Raw genomic sequence first — 26,768 nt, 5'->3', positions numbered from 1 at the left:
TCCACTGAGTACACAGGGGGACTTTTGCCATCTACCAGGATTCTCCTACCACCCCGTCCACTCAGCCAGCCACTGCTCTTCCTTTGGCTCTGCCTCAAGGAGGCCCTTCCTGCCCGCCCTGTCCAAGGTAAGCCTCCTTCTTACTACCCCATTATTCAGAATCTCAGCCCCTTGACAATTTTCTTTGAGACTCTTAGAACAATGTGCAACTATTGTGTCCATTTATAGGTTTACTTAGGTCTTATTTGTTTTTGTCTGTTTGTTTTTAAAGATTTATTTTTTATTCACGAGAGACACAGACTGAGAGAGAGAGAGGCAGAGACACAGGCAGAGAAGCAGGCTCCTACAGGGAGCTCAATGTGGAACTCGATCCCGGATCCCAGGATCATGGCCTGAGCCGAAGGCAGGCACCCAACCGCTGAGCCACCCAGGCATCCATACTTAGGTCTTATTTGTGTTTCCATGTGTTTTTCTTTTGTCTTTCTTCTTTATTAGAATGAAGCCAAATAGGGGCACATCTCTTGCTATGACTATCAAGTGGTGAAAACATATACTAATATATGAAACGATTGAAATGAAACACTTTTGTGCTGGGCACATACCAGTTCTTAAATAAATCACAGTCTTTTTGATTAAGAGCCCAAGAGCCACCCAGTTAGTGGCCTAGAACTGGTGACCTCTTACTCTGTAAGATGCTAATGATATTTTCTATACAGACTGTTCAGTTGTCTCACTTTCCAGGCCGTGAGCTCTTCCAGGACAGGGAAGTGGCCTATGTACACAGTGGTTATTGCTCACACGCTAGGGACCTGAAATAAGACGGCATTTATTATACGGATGCCTGGGGGGCTCAATCGGTGAAGCGTCCAACTCTTGATTTCAGCTCATAACAATCTCAGGGTCCTAGGATGAAGCTCCTGCATTGGGCTCCCTGCTCAGCGAGGAGTCCTTGTCTCCCTCTCCCTCTGCCTTCCCCCTTCTCTCTCTCTCAAATAAATAAATAAACACATCTTTATTTTATTTATTTTAAAGATTTTATTTATTCATGAGAGACACACAGAGAGAAGCAGAGACACAGGCAGAGGGAGAAGCAGGCTTGTCACAAGGAGCCTGATATGGGACTCAATCCTGGGATCAGGATCACGCCCTGAGCCAAAGGCAGACACTCAACCACTGAGCCACTCAGGCGTCCCAATAAATGTATCTTTAAAAAACAGAAGCATGTATCCTACTGATAGTGAATTTTCCACTTAATGGTACATGTGCATGTGAATAGTCTAGGCAAGTGTTCCTGGGAGAGAGGTGAGCACTCAAGAACCCCTTTCCGCTTACCGGGTGCCTCCCCCACCAGCTTCCTCTGTACACGTGTCTCACCTGGGGGAACAGAAAGCAGTCTGAGGGATGTGAGGCATTCAGCTCTTCTGTTCAAACCCTATGAAAGAAAATACAACTTGCAAGGGCCACACTGATAGGAATGAAGGACATTTTAACCTCTGCTAAGCTAACTCCTTTTTAGTGGGCAGTCTGGAAGCAATTGAGGTTTTAGACGCAGTATCGTGTATCTATGTGCCTGTCTAACGATTTGATAAGTGAGGCAGTTCCCTTTCCATTCCCCTGCCCAATTTCGAAGAACTGCCTTTTCCTGTCCTGAGTTTCTGTTAAATCCCTCCTCTTGCTTTCTAACCCTGCTCAGGCCCTCTGCACCCTTCACTCACTTGTAGAATTGCTCCCACAGTGAGCTCCTTGATGTCGGTCTCACCTGTGAGAACCCACTCTCCACACTGGCACCAGGTGAGTGGTATTGAAATGCCACTGGCCACATCCGCACTCTGTCCCCTTACCCTTCACTAACTCCTCTTGTCCGAGCCACCCAGCCCCTTAGCTTGGAACCTAAGTCCCAACAACCTGGCCAGAAGGAAGGTGGCCTATCTCTTTAGCATTTCTGAGACCTCAGACCAGCTGCCCAACGCTTACTTTTAAACACATACCATGCCCCTTAAGTGCCTTAGGGAGTAGAAAAAGTAGAGAAACCCTAAGTAAATAAACAAAATTTGGACCTTCATAAAACGTGTTTCTGCCTAATCATAAATAAATCTCGCTGTCTAAGGGCGCGAGGTTTGTCAGGCAAGTATCACAGAAAATAAATATAGTGAGATAAAATGCACTGTGCATTTTCTGAAATAGAAAAACAGTGGCCGCCAAGGCAGTAGAGACAACTAGCTTTCTTTCCTCCTGTCCCACCTCCTGACTTTCCCCACCCCTAACCCCACCCTTGCCAGCTACTACAGCGCAAGGCTGCAGCCTCCAGCCAAGCAGTCGTACCCCTGGGGCTTCTCCTGCTTGGCCTGGGCTGCTGGCCTCTGTAGTTAACCAGAGTGGGGTGAGTATTTCTGCAATACAAAATAATACCTTTCCGTTGTGTAACCTTTTGTCTTTCCCATCTTCTTTCGAAAGAAAACAAAAATATTTAAAAAATAAACGATAGAACCAGTAAAATCTTACCATGTAATTAATACAGGCCAGGGCAGAATTGAGTGGTACATATTCATCATTTGCCTCATTGAGTTTTTTGGGTTGTTTTTTGTTTTTTTTTTAAACCCGTAAGTCTGCAGCATGCAGTTGTCTTTTAAATTCAACTTGGCAGGGGATCCCTGGGTGGCGCAGCGGTTTGGCGCCTGCCTTTGGCCCAGGGTGCGATCCTGGAGACCCGGGATCGAATCCCACATCGGGCTCCCAGCGCATGGAGCCTGCTTCTCCCTCCGCCTGTGTCTCTGCCTCTCTCTTTCTCTCTGTATGACTATCATAAATAAATAAAATTAAAAAAAATAAATAAATAAATTCAACTTGGCAGTAGTGATTCTTAAGAGCCGAGGTAAATTGTAGCCTGTTTCTTTAAAATGTGCTACTAGAGATGCATTTTTAAGAGGGAAAAAATGTTCTTGATCATTAAAGAAGAAATCTTTGCATTACCATGAAGACTGATGTGTTTAAACAGAATATTTTAAATATTAAGTTGCTTCTAGAAAGTGTCTTACTTTACCATTGGTTTCAGGATTTGCTGTTGGAATTAGTTTTGCTGATAGGGAGGCACGATTTCTACTTCCAGTCACCTTGAAGTTTATTATTATCTTATTGTCAGAATTAATGCTAAATGTCTCTGTTTTTATAAAACAAAAACAAGTGATCTGGCCACTTGTTACCTTTCCCAATTTGTTACATTGTTAATATCACCAATAATACCAAGTCGGCTTTCAGTATTTTCCTTGTTGAGGGAATGATTAGCTTTTCTCACCTACATGATTTAACGGAAGAGGAAAAAAGAAGCTTTTTTTCCCTCCCTCTCTTGTCCAGACCCCTAAGGCTAGCACATTTCTTAAAAATGGCTGTTACAGGGAGGTGGGGGTCGGGAGGTGGTATTTCTGGCATCTAGATGTCTAGTCTAGAGACTTTACAATCATGTGTATGAAACTTAACAGTTTCTATATTCATGAATTTGTTTGTTCATTTAAAAAAAAACAAAAAAACACCCATTGAGCATCCAGGCACTGTGGTGGGATTAAAAGTTGAATGGCCAGCACCAGCAGAGCTGTGACCCTGACTCCAGTAGGGGAGAAGGACCTGGAAACAGCTGACCTGATGGGCGTCTTTAGACATCTTAAATGTACTGGAAAAAAAAAAATAAAAATAAATAAATAAATAAATAAATAAATGTACTGGAAAACGTACCTATGGTGTACTGCCGGTCTACACCCTTTCATATGCAAATCAGTGTCAAGGCCAATATAATTATGAATATTTCCCTCAAGGATTTGCATTCATTTCAGCAGGAAGACTAAATATTTTTCTAAAATTTTCTCTCATTTATTTTACTTTATTGCCCTAGCTTTATTGATGCCCTAAGGATATGCTTAGTTTACCTCCTGGGAGGTAACTGACCTTAAGAGCACTTCAATGTGTTAGCAAAATGTGGAGGAAGCCCAGCAGCCTGAACTGGCATCCCATGTAGCCATCAGTTTTATTGAGAAATTAGCACTGAAGATTGCATTGAAGCTCACTTGAGTTTAACTTGGGGGAGTGAAAATGGAGACAAATGTGTGTGAAATTAATGGATGATGCTCTTGGTGTATAGACCATGCTCTAGAAAAGTATATCTGGAAGATTTTGAGAAAAAAAAAAAAAGTATAATCAAGTGTTTGTATAGTTTGTATAGTTTGTAAAGTCTGCTGCCTTTTGCCTGAACTAAATTTGTCAACATGTAAATGTTTCATGTAAATGGTCACCAGTAACTGTATTTTCATGGAAGTTTTGAGATCTATTTATACCAAGTAGAGCACTCAAAACGGTTTTGCTGTTTTCTGATAAAGTATTGGATGGGTCCTGGTCACGTTCTATTTATTTATCTTTTAAAGATTTATTTATTTATTCATGAGAGACACAGAGAGAGAGGCAAAGACATAGGCAGAGAGAGAAACAGGCTCCCTGCCAAAACCCTGGGATCACACTATCACACTCTGAGCCCAAGGCAGATCTTCAACCACTGAGCCACCCAGGTGCCGCCCCAGCCCTACCCGCCCCCTCCCCCACCACCCCCATCAAGTTTTAAATTTAAGATACCACCCAAACTCAATAGCCTGCAAGTTTTTATAGTTGACTTTATGGCTAAGGACCAGCACTATCTTAGCCCTCTTTACTTCCATTACAATGGGGAAGGTAAGGGTGAGGGAGACTCTTCCACTTACTTAAAGTAAAACAAAATTTAACATCACGTAACAAACTTGATTGTTTACCCAAAACTAACTAACTAACTAACTAAATAAATAAATAAATAAATAAAGTCTGGTGGAGATGTTCTGTACTGAAATGGATATGGCTATTGGCTGTAGTGACTTCGGAGCTTTGGCCCACATTAGTAAAAAGGGCAAGTAATTCCGATTCAGATATGAGTCACAGCAATATTTAAAATACAATGCTATGCTTCATAGGTCTTCCAATTCTTGTAGCCAAAATATTAAATCTGAGATATCTATGGGACTGCTGCACTGTGGGTGTGACCAGATACCAGATAGGCTAAGCATGGGAGAGCCAAGCCCTGTGCAAGTCCAGGAGGTGGTGATACCCTCTTCTTTTGGGATTCCTCTCTGCTGAGCTCCTACTGGAGACGAGTTCTAGAAAGGATATGAGGAGAGAAAGAATAAAGGCAAGACAGGAGTCTGGGGAAATAGACCATTGCCTAAGTGAGGGATCTGGGTTTAGGTGAGGGATTTCAGGATATTTGCATATGAATTGGGACTTTTAAGTTAACTCAAAGATTGATTCACTCAGTAATATTTCAACCTTTAATTCTACAGAAAGAAATAAATTGTAGGATGAGCTGGAACAACTCCAATTAAATTCTTTCTTAGAGAGAAAGACCCTCTCTGTCTTTTTTACACCAACTCCAGAGTCATTAACTAATCAGATAATGATTCTGAGCTGGAGCACAATGATTGAATGCCACTTCTCAAAGAGATGAACGCTTGCTCCCCGAGTGTCAGAAACAGCAAGGGGAGCAGCCTTCTCTACACTGTTGGAGAAATGGATTTACTGCCATATTTAGGAGAATATTCCTTAAAAAACATGGTCCTATCCACAATTTTTTTTTTTTTATTGGACTACAGGTAAGGATGTATGTCACAAGTTTCAATAAGGTTAACTTTGTATGGTGGATTAACAGATATTTTTTTCTTTTGATGTTTTTGTGCTTTTTAGGGTGTCTTCATTGAACATTCTATTTTGGCTACATTTTTATAATTATGCGTGTTTGCAGTCAAAATTTAAGTGGTAGGGGAAATTTGAATTGAGAGGAAATGTGTTTTATTTTTGTGTACAAGTCTTAAGGCTCCACTATTTCAATACTCAAATTATCATTTTGGCTAGGCTTTCTTTAATACACTGATTTTCAACCCTCACCACACCTTGGAGTCACCTGGGAAGCATTAAACATATCCGCTCCAAAGTCACTAATCCTCTCGCCCAGACTAACGGGTCAGAATCACAGTGGACCCAAGTGGTTGGTGTTTTTAAAAGGTCAACTCTTTATGCTATGATTCCACGTTGCAATTCTTTGATCTCCATAGCACTGACCAGAAAGTTAGTTATTTAAAATTGGACTCCAAGGGTGTTTTACTGCCTTCTTCTATTGTCACAGGGGGTAGGCTTTGCTAACACCTGATATAAGCATTTTCCAGGTTCTATGGTGTACAACTTTGGGACTTTGATCCCTCCTATGATCACATGCAAATCATAAGTACATGCAGAAGAGGTATCTCTTAGTGTAACACTATCTGCTTCTTTTAAATGATCATCTAAATGCCAGTTGTAGTCTGTGTTGGCCATTCTTCCTTTCTCAACTTCACTATCGGTTACTTGGTAAAGCAGGCCCAGAACTTGTATCTGAGGAAAACATAGGCTTTCTTACAGATATACCTTTATCTTATCTCCATGTTGAGTTAGGATAGCCGTTAGCTCCCTCCGTCCTACACTAGGGTGCCTTCTATTCAGATGTGTGGCCTGACTGCATCATTTAATTTTTATAACAATACATTTGCTTTATATCCCTTTCCTGCCGCATATCTGTTCTTATGCATAATAAGCAGCCCTCATGGAGAATCTAAACTCTGGTTCTCACCAAAGACTTCTTAAATTTATTTATGATAATCACAGAGAGAGAGAGAGAGGCAGAGACATAAGCAGAGAGAGAAGCAGGCTCCATGCACCAGGAGCCCGATGTGGGATTCGATCCCGGGTCTCCAGGATCATGCCCTGGGCCAAAGGCAGGCGCCAAACCGCTGCGCCACCCAGGGATCCTCACCAAAGACTTCTAATTCAGACCCATTGCTGCCCAATTTTTATCAAGTCCTAGCTGGTGAAAATATTACTCATGGAGGGTTGCCCAAGAATATACATCCACGTGTCTCTCTGAACAATCTACATTTTAAATCTGATATTTTAATCCTGGATCATCCAGATGATCAGAGATAAGCAGTTCGCTGGGATCATTTTAGCTGCTCATAGATTGCCTTCAGTGATTCTGCTCCAGCATTGTGATTTTAACAGTATATTAGGAAATATGTTCGTGAAAGTCACAGTTCCGTTTAGAGATACTGTTAAAGACTTGGACCACCACATGTCATATATCATCTCCTTTTTTTTTTTTTTTTTTTTTTGAGGACCTTGATGAGAAATTTCTCTAGGTATCAATATGTTTTTATTTTATAGACATAGTCAATTTCCTAAATGTTTGCATGCCCTCTGCTTTGCCTGGCAGGAAGCCCAGAACCTCATATGCAGCCCATGTCCAGCACTGTATGGGAACCTTAAAGGAGATGCTAAATTTGCTCAGACTTTATTTTCCCTGTGACAAATTTCCTTTTTTCCTTTTTGTATCTTGTTATATATGTAAGTTTGTGAGCTGCTCAAATCTTCTTAAGAACAAGATGAGGGTATGAGTAAGTTTCTCAGTCTTGACACTGTTGGGCCAAATACTTTATTGTTGGCAGGAATGGGGGATTAAGTGGGGGATTTGGAAGGAAGAATGGGTGCATCCTTGGCCTCCATCCACTGGATGTCAAGAGCAGTTCCTGGTACTGGGAAAGTACCTTTCACATGACAGATTTATCTACAGCTTTTAGGGAAGAAGGGCAAGAAGAAGAGGTCAAAATGACCTTCAAGCTTTTGCCATTTTCTCAGCCTCCTTAATACATTCAACATGCTAAGCTGCCATATTTTAGGGTAATATATCCTGAAGCCCAATACTTACTTAGTATTTTCTAGGCTATGTGCAAGTCACTGTCTTTGGGGGACCCAGATGACTGAAACCCACTTACACTCTCAGAAAAACCTGCAAATGAAAAAAAGAAAACAAAGAAAAATATAAGTGCTCAGTCTGCACATCTCTGAATCTCATATCTGAAGTTAATGTCACTTCTGAGGGCTTTCCCAATGACCCTTGGGAGAAGAAAGTGGAGATACTGCTATTGGCATTTAGAGGAAAGGCAAAAACTGCTATTGGCATTTAAAGAAAAGATAAAAGTGTGGCTAGCACCCAGCATGCTGACTCCCTCATCCAACAGGCTCTCCAGCCCATCATGAGAGTGATATGCAAGGTTGAACTGGAGCAGGCAAATCCAACTTGGAGGATTAGGAATGGCTTCATGGAGGAGGTGGCATTTTAGCTGAGATATTAAAACAGGTAAATAGGAAAACAAGGGACAGGAGCTCACAGCAGGAACAGGATGGAGGGAATGCCTGCAAACTGGTGAGCACTGTGGCCTGACTGGATAAGAGAAAAAAATGGCAACCAAAGGACTGAAAAAATAGGGTGAGTCCTTGGGCACCCTAAAACTGTTTAGGAGTGAAAAGGCATTCTTCCCCTAGAGCCATGTATGCCTGACAGCAGATTAACACATTTTAAGACAAAAGTAGCAAAAAAGCTGAATGAATTAGTTGATGGCAGAGTAAGAGACCTGGGAGGATCCAGTGTATTCTATGGTTTTTGTCACCAATCCTTGCCTCAGTTAAATGTTTTAGTGAGCACAAACCTTTACTTCTTTGACAAAAGTAGGATAAAGGACTCCCCCGGTGTCAGAAAAATTCCCAGTTGAGCACTATCAAATATACAAATACTCCAGAGAGGGCTATGAATTTAAGGATTACCAAGCATGAGCACCATTTTTAACCAAAGGGAAAATGTTTTGGAGTGGCTTTTGGTGATAGAAATGATTTACCTTCAATTAGGAATTGCCATCACTTCAATGATGCACAATTGTTTTAAACGTACATGTAATGGAGTTTTTATTGTTTTGGCTAAAATTTCAAAAATAATGTGATTGGTGGTATATTAGTCAAGGATCCTATTATGATACAGGCAATAGTGCATTCTGTAGGTGATCCAGATAACTGTCTCCAGATACAGATCAGACTCAGGACTAACAGCAGGCTTGCTGTGATGCTTCTGGGTGGGGAGAAGCTCAAGAGGGAATTCTTTGGGAGGAGCAGGATCTGAGTGTATCTGGGGAGGGAGGGAAGACTAGAAGCCAGATACTGGTAAGTGAGGAACATCTTTTCCCCAGTCCAAGTCTATAAAGAGAAGAGCTATATTCTCAGCTAAGGCCTAACATGGGGGCTTCAGTAAATAGGGCAGAATGCCCAGCTCCCACTATTCCATCACCCTGGGCAGTGACCAGAGGCTTTTTGTTTCAGATATTATTTAGTTTAGATTAAGAAATGTCATTTTTGGGGGGCACCTGGGTGGCTCAATTGGTTGAGCATCTGCCTTCAGCTCAGGGTGTGATCCTGGGGTCCTGGGATCAAGTCCCACATCAGACTCCCTGCATGGAGCCTACATCTCCCTCTGCCTATGTCTCTGTCTCTCTCTGTGTGTCTCTCATGAATAAACAAACCTTTTTTAAAAAAATTTATCTTTTCAACCATGCATAAATAATCATTTTTAAATTTCCTGGTTTGGCTAAAATTTCAGAAACGACTTTGTAGAAGAGGAAAAATATGTTAACCTCTATCCTTCCAAATTCTTGACTAGGGGCCCTGAAAGAAAAGACAGATTAAGGAGAGAAAAACAAGAAAACAAAGAAAAACAAAGAAAAAAGTTTACACATATATCTCATATACATGGGAGGTATGCAGGAAAATGAGTAACTCTCAGAAGTGGCTTAGAATTCAGACTTAAAGATGGCACTTGATGTGAAGAGCACTAGGTGTTACACTATATGTTGGCAAATCGAACTTCAATAAAAACAAATGAAAACAAAAACGAATTCAGGCTTAAACCAGCTTTAGCTAAAGGCACTGGACAGAAAATGTGGGGGAAGCCAGTTATGAGAAAGGGAGCAGGAAAATAAAGGCTTGTCATGCAGATTTAAGTCCATACTTTTTCCATTGATGAGTCTCTTGTGGTATAGAGTCATCCCTCTACTCCTGATAGGAGAGGGGGACACTTACAAATGGAAATTTTTCCCTTATAAATGTAAATTACTTTAAAGGATAAGTTTGACTCTGTTTTCAGAGCTTCTCCTATGTGTGCTGTTTCTCAAAATAATGGATTCAGAATAACTCTTATGCCATAAAGGCATATTTTGGAATGGCATTTTCTGGTCTATACACAACATGTACAGAGGCAGAGTCCCCATGTGTTGCAGAGATTGCAGAATTCTGCTTGCGATGCAAGGTAGTGGGACAACTGGTTCTAGATTCAGACTCAATCCCTGCTCTAAAAGACAGGCCTGCTGGAGGCTGGTTGGGGGCTGAAGAAGCTCAAAGTGCCTCAAAGCGGGGCCTTCCCAATTGACTTTATTTACTTTGCTTTTCCAGAAATGGGTTGCCTACAACCCATGGAATGGTCTGGTAGGCAGATGAAAGCCAGAAGGAAATGGACAGAGGAGAAAGGAGGGATGGAAATAGAGGGAATGAGGAGCCTGGGGAAACCCAAGGAGAGTAATAGCCATTTGATGGATCCCATCAGCATAGCTGAGACTGGTTGAGAGAAATGGAGCCCATGCAGGCCCTGGGGCCAGTCAGTGGGACTCCTCTAAAGATAGGACCTGGAAGATAGGACTTGGTAGGTTGGAAGAGTATGGACTTTGGATTCAGCTCACCTGCCTGGGCACCTGGCTATGCTGCTCCAGGTATTTGGTTTCAAATTAGGAGAAAAGATTGTTATGGGGCTAGAATCTCATCATGTACCTAAGATTGCTTAAAATGGAAACTAGCAGTAGAAACTGCTCAAGAAATTTCAGTTTCCTTCCTTTAACCATAAATAAGCAATTGCATTCCCAGAGGAAATGCTCTTGTAAGAATTTAGATAGAAATCATAAATCATGGCCACCGTTAGTGTCCTTTGCTCATTCCCTGGGGGATGGGAGACAGCTTCCTGCACAACTTAGGAAATCTCCATTGTTTTTGGCCTCCCTCATGCCAGCTCCATTCCTGTAAATTGGGAGGCAGAAACTGCTACCATATTTTCTAATTTCAAAGTTATTCCCCAAACCCTCCAGATAAATGCAGGATGCCCAGTTAAATTTGAATTTCAACTAAAGAATGAAAAATGTTTTAGTATTAGTATGTCTCAAATATTGCTTGGGACTTACTTATTCAAATTTAACAACCTTCTTTATTTTTTCCTAAATATGGCAATTCTATTTAATCATTTAACCATAATTTCTGTTTTTCTCAGTCTTAAGCCTAGGCTTCCACTTCCCAGATTCTGGCAGCACTCTATGGGTAAAAAGAAAGATGATGGCATCACCAGGTATTGACAAGGACATGAAGCAAATGGAACTCTCATCCATTACTAATGGGAATGTAAATTGGTACCACCATTTGACAATACTGTTCGGCATTATCTACCAACCCCAGGACCCAGCAATTCTATTTCTAGGTGTAGACACAATAGAAATACATACCTGGCCCACCTAAAGATATGTACAATAATGTTCATAGCACTACTGTACCATTCCTAATAGTCCAAGCTGGAAACAATACAATGGTAGCATGGATGAATAAGTTGTGTTATATCTATATGATGATTTATTATATGTCAAAGAGAATAAATGAATTATTGCTACATGGTTGCATCTTACAATCCTAATTTTGAGCAAAAGAAGCCAGACACAGAAGAACAAATAGTGGATATAATCCAATATATGTAAGGCTCAAACACAGGCAGAGGCAGAGGGACTTTCTAAGAGTAAGGAGGGCTTCTGTGGTGCTGATAATGGACTTCTTAAATCAGGCTGTGATTACAAGAACTGTTCACCATTAAATTCATCAGTAATGCTTATAATTTCTGCACTTCACTGAATGTATATAGCACTTCAGTTAGGAGTTCACCAAAAGAGTTGAGGTATATCCTAATGGGGCTTTTTTTTTGTAGACCAAAGTGGTTGGAAATGCCTCATTGAGTATATGTGTGGTTTGCTTTATTCACAGAACTATGTGTTAGATCTGTGGGAAAGAACTGTAAGACATCTATCTGCTAAGATGATGTGAAAGACCTAATAGTCACATTTTTAAAATCTTAGATATTGGCATATCCCAACAATCTGTACAATTCTAGGGTGTGATAGTTTAGGGGTGAATACGATTTGAATTCATTCATGTTTAGAAGGTGTCTGAATTGAGAAACAGGCAGATCCGTCTTCTCTGATCCTAAATGTGTCCCTAGAATAAAGAAATTGGATTCTAAAGATTACAGGTGGGGAATTTTTGAAGTGTGTTCATATTTCACTTGAAATCAAAGAAGCCCAACTGAAAGAACTCTGGATTGATAGTGACAACTGTATTGAACAAAAGTTCTTTTTAAAAGGGCTATTCTGAAGATTATGATTCTGACTTTGGAAAAACTACAATGATGGGCAGTGGAAGGAATCACATGTAAAATTCCTTAAATAAAAATTTATTGACTTTAAATTTTTAAAAAAAGAAGTTGGGTGACAGGCACTAATGACATTTGATGGGATGGGATGAACACTGGGTGTTATACACTATGTTGGCAAATTGAATTTAAGAAGTTTTAAAAATAGTAAGTTTATTGAAAGAGAAAAAAATAGAACTGGAGAGTTACACTGTCCACATAGGAACAAGAAGCAGAAGGAAGAGAAAGAGGCAAGTGGTGGAAGGGGAGCAACTGGCAGGATAAGCAGGATTTCAGAATAGGATATGAACCAATCTATGGGGAAACTGGGTAGTGTCATGATCCCTGAGTTCTAGCCTTTGAAACATTGTGACTAGGAGGCCAAGTGTTAGGTCCCATTCCTTACAAGGACTGCTTGTCTGGCTACTATAGCCTCAGTTTCTATACCCCTAGAAAACCGAATCAAATACCTTTAGAAGCCCTCCAAAAGCTCAGGTGTCATGAGGCTTTTGATGTTTTCTAACCATGTTTCTCACCTTAGCACTGTTGTTGATATTTGGGTATAGAACATTGTTTGCTGTGGGGGCTGTCCTGTGCTTTGCAGGATGTTTAGCAAAGTCTCTAGCTTCCACCCACTAGAATGACAATAGCACCTCACCCTTGATCATGACAACCAAAAATATCTCAAAGCATTGACAAATGTCCCTGGGGTGGGGGTGGGGGCAAAATAATCCTAGATGTGAACCAGTTAGCTGAACCTGTATGGTGGAACTCTAAAGGACGTTTTTGAGTGACTGCTTTCAAAACACTAAAAATATCTACCTGGATAAAGAAAGACACATGAGCACACACAGACACACAGACACATGACTTAAAAGAAAGCAACATTAGTCACAAACCACCTCCCTGTGGTTCCAAAATTCACCTGGGAAAGGATAACCTAAGATATGCTTACCTTTTCTCTCTGAGCAGGTCTGGCTCACTTTAGCTGGCCAAGGTTCCCGATCCCAGATTGGGTGGAAATAAGCATAACTGCTTTAGAGTCCCAAGAAGTGAATTCAAATCCCAGCCTTGCCACTCTGTCACTGTAGGCATGTGACTGACTTTCTGTTTCTTTCCCTTTCATCTGTGGCCTTATAGAAGAAATGCCCATATCCCATAATATACAGGAGAGTGTAAAGAAGGGGAGGGGATTCTACTGATCTCCCTCCAGGGCCAAGTACTCACTTTTATGTAACTACTACTCATGAAGAATGTATCCCATACCAGACATCACTCTAAAGGCTTTTCAAATATCTAATGCTCCTGACAGTTTTATAAGCCACATACTGTGCACTTCACAGATGAAGACACTGAGGGACAAGGTCATTAGCTAATGATTGGAAAGCTGGATGGAGTCTGTGGCCAGCATCAATGATGGAAACCACTGGATCATGCTGACTGGTCCACCTTCTCATCTTTGGGTTTCTATAACGTTTCCTGTGAGGTGTCTTCATGTCTTCTTCCTGAAGAGACTGGGAAGAGGATACAGAGTAACACTCAGTCTTTGAGACAAACCTCATGTCTTCATCTATAAATTAAGGAGGTTGGACTAGTGATCATGACCTTTCCCTAGCCCCAGCATATAATCTCTTTGCCTCAGTTTTCATGTCTACAGTAGAAAGCATATTATCAGCCTTCATTGTCTGAGTGCTTTAGTCTGCTGGAAATATTAAACAGAGATAAGTGTCAACTAGAGATCAGGCATGAACACACTTTGGAAAGCAAGCGTAAACCATTGTCATATTGGCAACATATCACACTCAGGTTTTTCCATCCATGTTCTTGGCACTTAGACTCTTTTTAGACTCTCTCTTTCTCTCATATATATAGTGATTTACAGTTTTCAAAATGTCTTCACATAGCAGGATTTTGCTTGAGCCTGCCAAATACCAGCAATGACTAAATCCAAGTTTTTAGATTCCTACCCCATTGCTCATTTTATCACCACACTGTGTTAGCTTTATGGAGCTGTGATCCTAGGCACTGCCTGATACTGAGTCAGGTGTATGACTATTACTTAACATTTAGCCTCAGATAGACACAAGGGGGCATATGTCAGCTCACTGCCATACAGAAAACACAGTGTTTAAAAGGCATAAGTCTATTGACATAGTCTCATCACAGTAATACAACAACCCATGAGAAAAGCGGTACTATAATCATTTTAAAGGTGTCAAAATTGAGGAGCAGATAGGTTAGTTTACTTGTCCAAGAACACACAGAAGGTGGGAAATAAATTTGAACCCAGTTCCTAATCATGATCTAGACACTGAGTAGTCAAAGTGCGGGCCAGTTGCCAGCAGCACTGCCATTGCAGGGGCGCCTGGATGGCTCAGTTGGTTAAGCATCTGTCTTCAGCTCAGATCATGATCCTGGGGTCCTGGGATCACCCTGCATCAGGCTCCCTGCTCAGTGGGGAGCCTGCTTCTCCCTCCCTCTCAGCCCTTCCCCCTGCTCTTGCTCTCTTTCTCAAATAAATAAATAAAATCTTAAAAAAAAAAAACAAAAACAAAAACACAAGCCTCTGGCCCTACTCTGGACCTAGTGAATTAGGTTCTACACTAGGTTCTACACTCTAAAAGGTTACTGAGTCCTGTGCACAGGACAGTAAGAACCACTGCTGCTCAGTGTATCCACATACAGAAGCACAAAATCTATAAATAGACACATAATATATACATACAGACATACACTGTAGTGTGTTTTGTAAACATTTTACTTAAAGAACAGGAATTTAGGGGTTTAAGAGCAAGTGGCAAGAGTCCCTGTGTTAGATTAGAAATTAATTGAATTAATACAAACAGTATAATGTAGGATAGATGTGATTTGTGTGTAGAGTAATTACAGCCTATACCCATTTCAGGATTCCTATCAGAACTGATTCTTGAGCCTCCTCACTGGCCTTTTGTCTTCACACCAAGCACAGCAAATTTTATACTTACTGTAAACTGCTGACCACACAAATAAATGTTTCCAGGGCTCTGCAAAGGGTAATGAAACACTGGAAGAATAGTTAAAATATAGTCTTTGCTCCGGAATAATTTTTAGGGTTGGAGTCTTGAAAAGAACTTTAACATAGTTTTCCATCTTGATACATTAGCTAAACTGATTTGTTTGGTTATGCAAATTTTTTCACCAAAAGCAATGTTTCTTCTAAGAAGTAATTTTCTATTAAGAATATAGTCTTACTGGCATATTTTTCTTTAATGATACACACGCAGCAGCAACAGCTACTTGTACATTTTGTGTAATGATTTTCCCAGTATATATTTTGAAGGTATTGGATAATTCATCCTTCAGGCCAGAAGTATATCTGTAACATTCAATATTGTACACAACATTACCTGTGCAATTTATTCAAATTTCGTGACTATTTTTCAGATAGTACATTGAGCTCACAGCATGTGCCCACTCTGATAAGACGGTAGTGGAAAAGATGTCATAGTCCTCCTAAATAATCAGAGAGGAGAAAGATCTTTGGATTCCAGTGAAATGTTTATCTAGCCCAATAGTTTCAAATGTAATCCCTAGTGTGATGTGACAATAATTATGGAGCCTTCTCAATTTGGTTGTTTTCCCTTTGTGTCATAAAGCAGGTTCTTGATAATAAATATTAGAGGTAGACTTCTAAGGCAGTCAAAGTGCCTTGGCTCTTATCGTCCCATGATTATTCCATAATCACCTGTCGGGGAAATCAACTGATGATAGCCACAGATGTCAGTGTAGACAAAATCAACCAGAACAAAGAGCAGGGCAAGGGAGGAGCTAAGAAGAGGACTGGGAAGGGTGGAAAGAGAGTGAAATGACCAGTAAGCAGTGGTTTCCAGAGCTGTCTACATCACAATCACCTCTGAAAACTTTTACTTGCCAGGGTCCACCCCAGCTACTGAATCAGAATCAAGTATGTGTGTTTTCAAAAAAAAAAAAAAAAGTATGTGTGTTTTCAACTAAGCACTAGGGATGAGCCTAGTGCACAGTCAGGATTGAGATGTACTCTGGGAGCATCTTTGACTTGGGCCTTCCCTTGCTACATGGAGCAGGTGGACAGATAATGGGACTGGATGTTTCCTCGCACCTGATTAAGGGAAGTGTTTGACATGAGCAGGGGTCAAGGCTCCAGAGCACAACACATGGTTGGATATGAAGCAGTAAACAAGAACGTTTTAACATCAGCCTTTTTGAAACCAAATACATTCTCCGGAGTTCTGACTGGGTAGAGCTTAGGAGACTTCATTTGATACCTGGATGAAATCTGAAAAGTATAGACCCCACTTTGTTTGAGAGACACTATTTCTTAGTGGTTTTGCAACTACCGGACTTTTCTGTGAAAGCTTAAAGTCTTCCCACCATTTTTTTCAGATTCTTGCCTGACAATTTCACAAAAAAGTTAATCTTTTTTTTTTTTTAAAGTAGCCTAGGACATCTGTTAAAACTTTAGCTATCAGGATACCAGTAGCAATTAGGCAATGAGGACTGACATTAGCTAGGGGCATCAGTGTAATGACAACTTTCTGGAGAAGTTAAGAACTCTATCTCACAAAGTTCTCAAGAAGCAACTGAGATCATGTCCATGCAATAGTGTTGTAAGAGTCGCTACAAGCAGTATTAAATAAAACACCTCATATGCAAGATAGACATTGTTCAGGATGGTTGTCTTGAAAATAGAAGGAAAAAAATCATCTTGCAGATTAAAAGAAAATAAGATCAGAACAAAAGGGGCAACAAAATCCCCCCAGAAAACCTGTAAAAATGAACCCTCACTCCACTTCCTTGAAATTTCTAATTACCAAGTATCAATAATAGACTGTTACCTATGTCTTGCTAAGTTTGTTGAGTGTGGCCAACCCTAATCAGGAGAAGTGTGATGAAACATCCTCTCGACTAAAATTTACATGATATCCAACCAACACAGGTAGGGTTAATACTTTTTTGGTTTTGTTTTCACAGGCAGTGCCTTTTGGAACTTAGTCTTAAAAATGAATCCAGTTGTTTCGCAGCCAGGATATGGTACAGGAGGGAGTATGATGAATAGCGACTGGCAAACTGGCATGTTTGACTGCTTTGACGACCTGGGGATTTGTAAGTGTACCTACTTATTGCTTCTCCTGGATTCTAGGAGTTCAGGAGTTCAGGTTCCTGACCTAATAGAACTCGTCTACTTACCCTGTCACTGAGCTTCTGCTTTACTGTCCAACTCGCAAGGCCATTGGGTGGATTCAACCACCAGATGTGTTTTGTTCATCCTATACTTAATGAGCTCTCTTCAGATAGCAATTTAAAAATACTAGGAAACATATAAAAGTCAGATTTCACATAAAAATCTGACTTTCCATTCTAGATTGCCAAGTTCTTTCGAAAATTGGAAAATCTGGAAAGATGAGCCTTCATTACATATGGCAGAGTTCAGCTGCTGCTTAGCATTAGCTGATCCCACTAAAAGTGATTCTCATGCTACAGCTTGCCATATTTATTTGTGCCCACTGCTGTCTCTTTTGTGTTTTTTCCAATCTATGTCACTCATTCTACCTGCATGACCTTGAGTTTGTGATCCTCGTCCAGACCAATTGCCTTTTGCAGTTTTCACCTCTTATATCACCATGCTCTTGACACGTTGCTCTAGCTTGTCTTCTACTTACCTCTACCTTTTCTGACAATGCTGTTCTGTGTTTTCCAGCTGTCAGTGACATTCTTGCAACTCTTCTCACTGTCCCATCTCAGGAAGCATTGCAGGCTTTTAGCTTTACTCACTTCCACTACAAAACACACTTTTGCGTGAGAAATTTTTTCTTATTTCAGAGTCTCATGCCATATGGGTTACAGACATTCTCTGTGGGGGCTCATCTTGACATTGTGTGTGAGAAACAGCCTCCTTTTTTGTGTATGATGGAAGTTGCAGTTTCTTCGGAGATCGCCTTCTGCTTAAAAACAATCAGTTAAAAAAACCACAGACTCTCTTATCTAGGGTACAGCCATACCAGAACTCCACCCCAGCACTTTTCAAAAGAGACTTTTACTCCGAGCATATTTGAGAACAGTTTCCTGTTTGTTGTCATTTTCTTAGGCCCTCTTTCCTACAGAAACTCTGTAAAGTGAAATTGCACTCAACTTTTTAAACAACTGATACCAATGTCCCTTAATTTCTGCTTGCTTCCAACCTCATGATGATGATAGAGTCTTTTGCCCGAATGACCATCTAGAATCTATTTCCTCTCTTTGTCCCTGATGATTTCTTCACTCGGTGTTTCCTGACCCTCAATGCCCTCCCACAGTTTTTAGAGGGCTTCTCAGACATCCTGACGCCACAAACTTCCTCTGCAAGCATGACCCGAATGTAACAAGCGCAGGGAAGAAAGATAATGTGAACATGCTGAGATTCGCAAGGCATGAGCTTCTGCAATTAAATCTGACCTGGTGTAGTGACTCACGAATCATCCCCAATTCCTGGACAGATGGCTCTAGAAGCAAGGCCCAAGGAGCCAGAGGATGACGTTGTTTTCTCCGAGCGCCCATTAAAGCCATTTTCTGAGCCAGCATCTTGTCTGAAAGAGGTGTGATTTCGTTGAAAGTATGATGACTTACACTAACTCTTCTGTGCGCCTCCCCCCCGCACCCAGGCCTCTGTGGGGCTTTCTGTCCCCTGTGCCTGTCGTGTCAGATCGCCTCTGACATGAACGAATGCTGCCTGTGCGGAGCGAGCGTGGCCATGAGGACCTTGTACCGCACGCGCTTCGGCATCCCGGTGAGTCGCCCGTGCCCCGCGAGGCGCCAGGCTCCCTTGGTCTGAGCGCCGGCTGCGACCGCCCTCCTGGCCTTGGCGCCCCGGCCCCGACCTTGTCTCGGCTCCCGGCCCACACCTGTGCAGGGACTCACAGGGCCGCGGCCGCCCACAGGTGGGACAGTTCGTAAGAACATCTTACCTGCGCGCGGCAGGTGTGTCTCGGCCCCAGCGGCGAGGCGCGCAGGGGAGCCTTGGGGGGCCCGCAGCGCTCCGGCCGCTTTGCCCCAGGCCCACGCGCGGCTCTGCCAATCTGCAGCCTGCACCGCAGTCTGTTAGGGAGCCGTGGGGAGAAAAGGGCTGTGTGGTCGGCCCCTTCCGAGCTGGCCGGCTGCCTCATGAGCCAGTGCTCATTCATTGAGCCTCTAGACCCTGGCTCCGTCCTAAACTGGTAGGCATGCGTTCAACCGGGTCTGCCGCGTGCACGAACATGTGGGGTGCTGCTCTTCTGGGTGCTAGAGACATCTCAGTGAGCAAAGCAAATCGAAAGCCCTGTCTGCGTGCATGTAGCTTACATCCTTTTTCTTCTTACTTTTTTGAGACCTCTCTTTTAACAAACTCTCAGACTTAAAAGTCGCAGAAAGAATACAACAAAAAAAGAAAACGAATTCCTGAATACCCTGCACCCACGTTCCCCAAATACTTTAAAGTCTTGCCACCTTTGTGTTGTTTACTCTTTCCTCTACCCGTTTGCCTATTCTGTTTTTCTGAAGCATTAATAGGAAATTACAAACTTGATGTCTTATTACCTCTTTTACAGCATGTATTTCTTAATAACAAGAACATTCATTTATATGACCATAATACAACGATCAAAATCGGGGATTTAACACTGATACAGTGTATTAGCTAATCTGTGGATCTTATTTAAACTTCACCAATTAACCCAATGACATTCTGTGGATGAGAAGAAAATCAACCTGGGATCACACATTCTGTTCAATTGTCATTCCTCTTTCATCTCCTACAGTAGAAATAGTTTCTCAGTCTTTCCTTGTCTTTTTTTTTTTTTTCAAGTACAGATCAGTTATTCTGTTTTATCCCCCAATTTGGTGTGCCAAGTATGTCCTCATGGTTAGACTTGGGTTTTACATTTTGGCAGATCCTCCACAGAACTGATGTGATATTTGTTGTGCTTCATACCAAGAGGCACATGACATCAGCGTATCCCATTATGATTGTTTACATTGATTACCTAGTTAAGATAGTGTCCACCAGGATTCTTCACTATAAGGTTGCCATTTTCCCCTTTATAATGAGTAAGGACCTTGTAGAGAGATAAAATACCCTATTCCTCATCAAACCTTGATCCACTAAGATTAACATCCATTGAAACGTCTCACTTGAATCAATTATTACTATGATGGTTGTCAATGGTAGAGCTTACACTCTAATAGGAGAAGATCACTACTGTGTAACCAAGTAAAAACCTTATAGGATACTGATAAGGTGGTACAGAAAAAAAATAAAGAAGAGGAGTAGAGAATGTTGAAGGGTTCTAATGTTATTTTATTATTTTTTTCAGTATCATCAAATATATTTTTATCTAAGCAAGATTTATCACCTGGGATGCAAAGATGGTTCAATATCAGAATATTCTATTTATAGATTCAAAAAAAGAAAAACCGTATGATCAGCTCAGTTGATGTCTGAAAAATATCAACAAAATTCAATAGCCATCCACATTTTAGAAAGGGAGTTTTAACTTTAAATAGGGTTATCAGAGAAGGCCTTGGTACAAAAGTAAAAGGATGGGAAGATGACCCATCTGAGGAAGAGCCAGGCAGAGGAAAGAGTGTCACTCAAGGCTTTAAAGGAGTATATCTGGAATGTTCCAGAAACTGCAAGGGGCCAGACAGGCAAGAATCAAATGAATGAGGGGGTGGGGGTAGGATGTCATAGAAAAAGATGACATTAGAGCGAGACTTAGAAACTCTAGGCCTTTGAAAACCATTGTAAGAACTTTAGCTGTTGCCATGAATGAGCAGGGAAGCCATTGAAATATTTTAAATAAAGAAGTGATATGATGGATTCTTTTCCTGGAAACTGCCCCATAGGAACAGAAGCAAGTTATTAATCTCCCTAAGCCTTGACCCCCTCACTGATACATAGTTATAATGACACCTCCCCTTTGATCATGTAGCAAGAGTCATGTGAAATAATGTATGGAAAGGGCATAGCACAGGACCTGGCATGCAATAAGTGCTCAGTAAACAACTATTTTTATTTTTGTACTTTTCTCAGAGAATTACTCACCCACTTCCTCAGGGCAGAGGTGTGTTCAGGGCCCTGGCCTCATTTCTCCTGTGTACTTGCTCAGCCTCCTGACTTGCTCAGTGCTCAAGGCTGCTTTCATTCATGCTACCTGTAAGCATAGGTTTCTCAACAAATAATAATGGGGACTTTTTCCCCCTGAGCAAGCCTCCTGACTTGCTCAGTGCTCAAGGCTGCTTTCATTCATGCTACCTGTAAGCATAGGTTTCTCAACAAATAATAATGGGGATTTTTTTCCCCCTGAAATGCCTGGACCTTGAACTTCCTGAATTGTATGCAAAGTGCATGCATGTGTACTTATGTATATGGTGTGAGGGTGTGAGGGTAAGGTTCTCAAAGCAGCCCAAGACCCCAACATGGTACCTAGGAAGGGGCACTGAGCTGGAACCTGGAGATAAGGGTTTGGGAACAGCTGAGCAAATAGCTAACTTTTTGACTAATAAGTCATGTGATGGCATCAGTTTTCTCACCTGTCATGAGGAAGCTGTGCAAGATGATTTCTAGGCCTAAGATTCTAGATATAGTAGGTTTCCTAGACACACAATGAAGCAGTTTATTTATAGGCAGTGTATCTCTATTTCCTTCTTAGAACAGACCTAAAAATAATTCCCAGGACTGGTTTGTATCATTCAGGCTCTGTGCTTTGTTTTCCTTTCACATCCATGCAAACTGTTATGGGGCTGCTACAATGCAGCCTCTCTGATCTGCCCTTCACTTTATGGATACATCCCTTTGGGCAAGGCAGGATAGAAGGAGGAAGAAAAGAGACAACCACTGATTGTACTACCATAAGCTGGGGTATTATCTCACCTATATTTGCTCATTCACTACTGGCAAACTCTTGTGGTGCAGGAATTGTTACTTCCCTTTGTAAATATGGAAACCATATCTTGAGGTCACAGAACATGTAAATGTTGGAATTTGGGCTCAAGGTTATCCTAACTCCCAACAGTCTGGTTTTTCCAACATTATATCTTGCCTTCCTGAGAAGGAAGCCAGCCATGTACCCTAATTCATTCATTTATTTGTTCAGTGATTCCTAAATAGTGCTCATAACAAGACAACTTCCAAACAAGTAAAGCACCAGTTCATTTAACCAAACAGAGTAATGAGTGCAGAATCTTTATTTCTGGCACCCATTTCTTGAAAGGGTGTTCTCTGGTCAAAACAATTCTGTCTTTTGTTAACTTCAGCATGGTATAAACCTATAGCTCATTTCTTCTCACTGTGAACAAGGAATGATTTTTTTCTTCTCTGTATCAACACTGTGTAACGTACTTAGAATCAGGGTTTATTTTCTATAGGTTTCCTAGGTTTCTCAACAAATAATAATGGGGATTTTTTCCCCCTGAAAACTAGCTGGGGTAAAAGACAGGTATAGATGTGCTGGAACAGCCAAGTAATTAGATCCTCATCAAATAAGAATACTTTCTTCCTTGTGACATATTATAAGTGTTTAATAATGCTGGTTTAATGAAGGCTTAAAAGATAAAAAAAAAAAATTAAAAGTAATAATGAATTAAAACCAAAAAAAAAAGTACTATAAGTAAAGGTTATCAGGAAAAAGAGAAGACAAGGGACAAAATTATTCTTCTCCAAATATTTATTTAATTAATTAATTTCTTTTAGAGAGGGGGAAGGGAGGGGAGAGGCAGAGAATCTCAAGCTGACTCTGCACTGAGTGGGGAGCCCAATATGGGGCTCCATCTTGACCTGAGCTGAAACCAAGAGTTGGACACTTAATTGACTGAGCCACCCAGGCATCCCAAGTACTGAATTATTTTCAAGCTTAGTACCCATTCTTCCATATCATGAGATCACAGCATTAGATTTTTTAAGACTGCTATTTGTTTGCTCTTTTGCCCCACATGCTTATTCTGTTAGATAACAATCAAAATCACTGTAACAATGGGAAAATTTTTTGTGTGTAAAACATAAATCACTCATAATTTCACTTTTTAGAAGCTCCTGATTATACACCACCCCTGCCCCACCCCGTGAGCTCACACTGTAAACTGGGAATTAAAGCAAACTTAATATTTTAAAAAAATAAGCCCTGTCAAATAATGGAATTCAAAATTATTTCCATCTGTCAAGATACACTGTAATAAAATCGGGTTATCAGACTATAACTCCCTGGTTCACCCAGTGCCTCCTGCAACCAGAACAGAAGTCCCTTCAAGGGTATGTTTCCCAGAAGGTCATTGAGGATCCAAATGGACCCTTCTATTTAGAGGGCCCTCAAATCCTTGCAAAGCACCCTATTCTATGGCTTTCAGAACAATATTCATTCTTTTCCCCAAAATTTATGTATCTCCCCTCTGCTCCAAACTTCCTCCATTGCAGAACTTGAGAGATGTCAATGAAAATGGCTAGAGGGATACAATGTGGGCCTTGGTCTGGCTCTGCTCTCAAACTACAGAAAAACTGGTGCATTTTACAGCTGGTTTTAAAGAGAAGCATTTCAGAAGAGATGCTAAAGGACAAAAGCTATCTTGAACCAGGAAATCATTTGAAATTGTGTTATACTATGGTAAGAGCGCTGACTTGATAAAAGAAAGACCAAGTGCAGCTACCACTTTGTTATGTAATCTGAGCAACTTATTTACCTTCACTTGATCATCAGAAAAATGGGTATAATGAGAATTCTCATGATAAACCAGTAGCATAAAAGATACCTTTTAAAAAGTTTTAAAAAGCTATACAAATACAAGGAATTGTGTGACTATATTTATGGGCTATATGCTGATCCACTGTTTGTTTTTTAATAGGGATCTATTTTCAGTGATTTCCTATGGCTGGGATGTTTCCCTCTATGCACCCTTTGTCAACTCAAGCGAGATATTGAAAAAAGAAAAGCAATGAATGCTTTCTAAAAGGCACTTGGTAAGTTGGTGGGAATTGTTTGATTCAGGTATATCAAAATGAACTCTCAATAACATCCTTTATTTCTTTGGTCCTCTCTCACAAATACATGCAACATCGCTTGCAAAATGGAGGACAACTCATTTTTAATTGCTAGCCTACACCAACAGTTGGTAGTCAGCCTCCATGGGTTGAAAGGGCTAAACCTGGAAGGATAGGAAAGAATTTGAAGATTTGTTAGGTTGTCTACCACAGGAAGAGTGGCTGTGTGAGGTACCAAATGAACATGCCACATATGAACCATGTGTATGTTAACTAGACCATGATTTTTGGTAGTCAAGTTATGTGTGCGACCAGACATTCATTTCCCTAAGTCTAGTTCCTAGGTCTGCTCTACCAACACTAACCAGATGAGGTGTTATACTAAGTGTGATTATGTAATGTGCCTAGTTCTGTGTTCTTGACAACACCAGAATATTAACATAATAATCCTTCCTCCAAAGTGACAGGAAGCTATTTAAATCGCTATAAAGTGGGGATCCCTGGGTGGCTCAGCGGTTTAACGCCTGCCTTTGGCCCAGAGCGCGATCCTGGAGTCCCGGGATCGAGTCCCATGTCAGGCTCCCGGCATGGAGCCTGCTTCTCCCTCCTCCTGTGTCTCTGCCTCTCTCTCTATGATAAATAAATAAATTAATTAATTAATTAATTAAATCTCTATAAAGTTAGTGTGGACCTTTCACCCAGTCATCCAAAATTCCCAAAGCCCCCACAATGAAGAGTTACTGACTTTTTGGTGGCTGTATTGTCAAAGTTGGGTAACTGCTCAGTTACCTATTTCCTAGCTCCCCTAGTTACATTTTTTTAATTTTTTTTTAAATTTTTATTTATTTATGATAGTCACAGAGAGAGAGAGAGAGGCAGAGACATAGGCAGATGGAGAAGCAGGCTCCATGCACTGGGAGCCCGACGTGGGATTCAGTCCTGGGTCTCCAGGATCATGCCCTGGGCCAAAGGCAGGCGCTAAACCACTGCGCCACCCAGGGATCCCCCCTAGTTACATTTTTAATCTGAGTACCTGTTTCTCTCAGACAAATGAGTAATAGTTTCCTTGTCTTGTCTTTCAATCTCTTATTGCCAAGCCCTGTGGAATTTGCAATCAAAGTTCAGTTTTCACTTGGAAATGGCTATTATCTATAAAATCCTAGCTCCCATCAGGTCCTTGGGAATGTTTGCTCAGGATGGTACATTCATGTGTATGATAAATTGTCACTGGCCCATCTGTCTCTTTCTTAGCTATTTTGCCACATACCTCACAAAATAAAGTCCTTCTTCATTTTAGTTCATTTCATGTTTCATTTTCATACCATTTTAGTATCCTAGCATTTGTCTTCCGATTGTTTTAATGGCTTCCCTCAAGAACTAATGTGCTTTATTCACTCTCATCCAGAGTCCAGATCACTCTTTTTCCCCCTTATACTCTACCTCCCGAGAATTGACTGTTGTCTCTCCAAGCAAGGACATTTGTTAAAAGGCCTATATTAACAATGACTTGGAATCTGATGTCAAAGTAGTCCTAGAGGAAGGAGGATGTGACAGTTTACTGTTATAGTTATCCAGTTAGTGACAAAGATCGTTTGGTATTCTCTGCCTCTTGGAGACTCTTACCTTGGCATGGTTGATGATACATGGACATTTGTTAACAGAAGCTAACTTTGCCAATCTACAGAGCATTCTATTGCCAGTTCCCTCAACCACCTAGCAACAATGCCTGACACCTAGTAGGCACTTAATAGATATTGTGGAAGAACAAACCAATGCAGCTTTCAAGCAAGGAAGCATAATGAGGCTCTAACCTAGGAAACTCCTCTGAACCTTAATTGATGATTGTGACTCTTTCTAATACATTGTGCTGAACCAGGGGCCATGGTTTGATGTAGATTGCAAATATGTAGCAATTTGGCAGTAGGGGAGGAGTAGAATGGAAGTTTTGATATTTGAACAAGATAATGTAAAGGAAGACGAAACTGATAAATCCTAATTTGTTCATTCATTTATTCTCTCTTTTCTTCTTTTTTTTTTTTTTTCCTGATTTCTACAGGTCACATTCACAATGTGGTGAAAGAAATGCTAGAATGATATACTACATCTGTTGAGTGCTATCTCACCCCAAATCTTAGAAACTAATTCAACTAATCCTGTGGTTTCCAATGGCTTCAAGACATTTTTAATTTCTAGTTTATTTCAGAAGAAATATATTTCCAGTGCTGTTCTGGATGACTGCTATTAAAAAATTAATGTCCTTGGGGTACCTGCATGGCTCAGTTGGTTAAGCATCTGCCTTCAGCTCAGGTCATGATCCCAGGTCCTGGAATCAAGCCCCACATCAGGCTCCTTGCTCAGGGGGAA

At 40.9% G+C, this 26,768-nt stretch overlaps 1 protein-coding gene and 1 non-coding gene across 3 annotated transcripts; both read left to right on the top strand.

Moving 5' to 3' along the window:
* LOC121493425 (placenta-specific gene 8 protein-like) lies at positions 1-26,768 on the top strand. Of its 2 annotated transcripts, none has more exons than XM_041759281.1 (5): positions 1-127; positions 17,396-17,527; positions 19,063-19,187; positions 24,269-24,383; positions 26,461-26,768. In XM_041759281.1, the coding sequence occupies exons 2-4, from the start codon at positions 17,425-17,427 to the stop codon at positions 24,371-24,373; spliced, it is 333 nt and encodes a 110-aa protein (XP_041615215.1). In that variant the 5' UTR covers positions 1-127; positions 17,396-17,424; the 3' UTR covers positions 24,374-24,383; positions 26,461-26,768. The 2 variants fall into 2 exon arrangements, with proteins under 2 accessions (XP_041615215.1, XP_041615216.1); XM_041759282.1 differs by lacking the exon at positions 1-127 and adding an exon at positions 2,298-2,380.
* LOC121494101 lies at positions 11,891-12,023 on the top strand. The gene has a single exon (XR_005988738.1). It is a non-coding gene; the product is annotated as a small nucleolar RNA SNORA18 (small nucleolar RNA).

Source organism: Vulpes lagopus, chromosome 6 (assembly GCF_018345385.1).
Source record: "Vulpes lagopus strain Blue_001 chromosome 6, ASM1834538v1, whole genome shotgun sequence".
Lineage (NCBI taxonomy): Eukaryota > Metazoa > Chordata > Mammalia > Carnivora > Canidae > Vulpes > Vulpes lagopus.
Note: the sequence above shows the minus strand (reverse complement) of the source record. Positions and strands in the feature narration are given on the sequence as shown.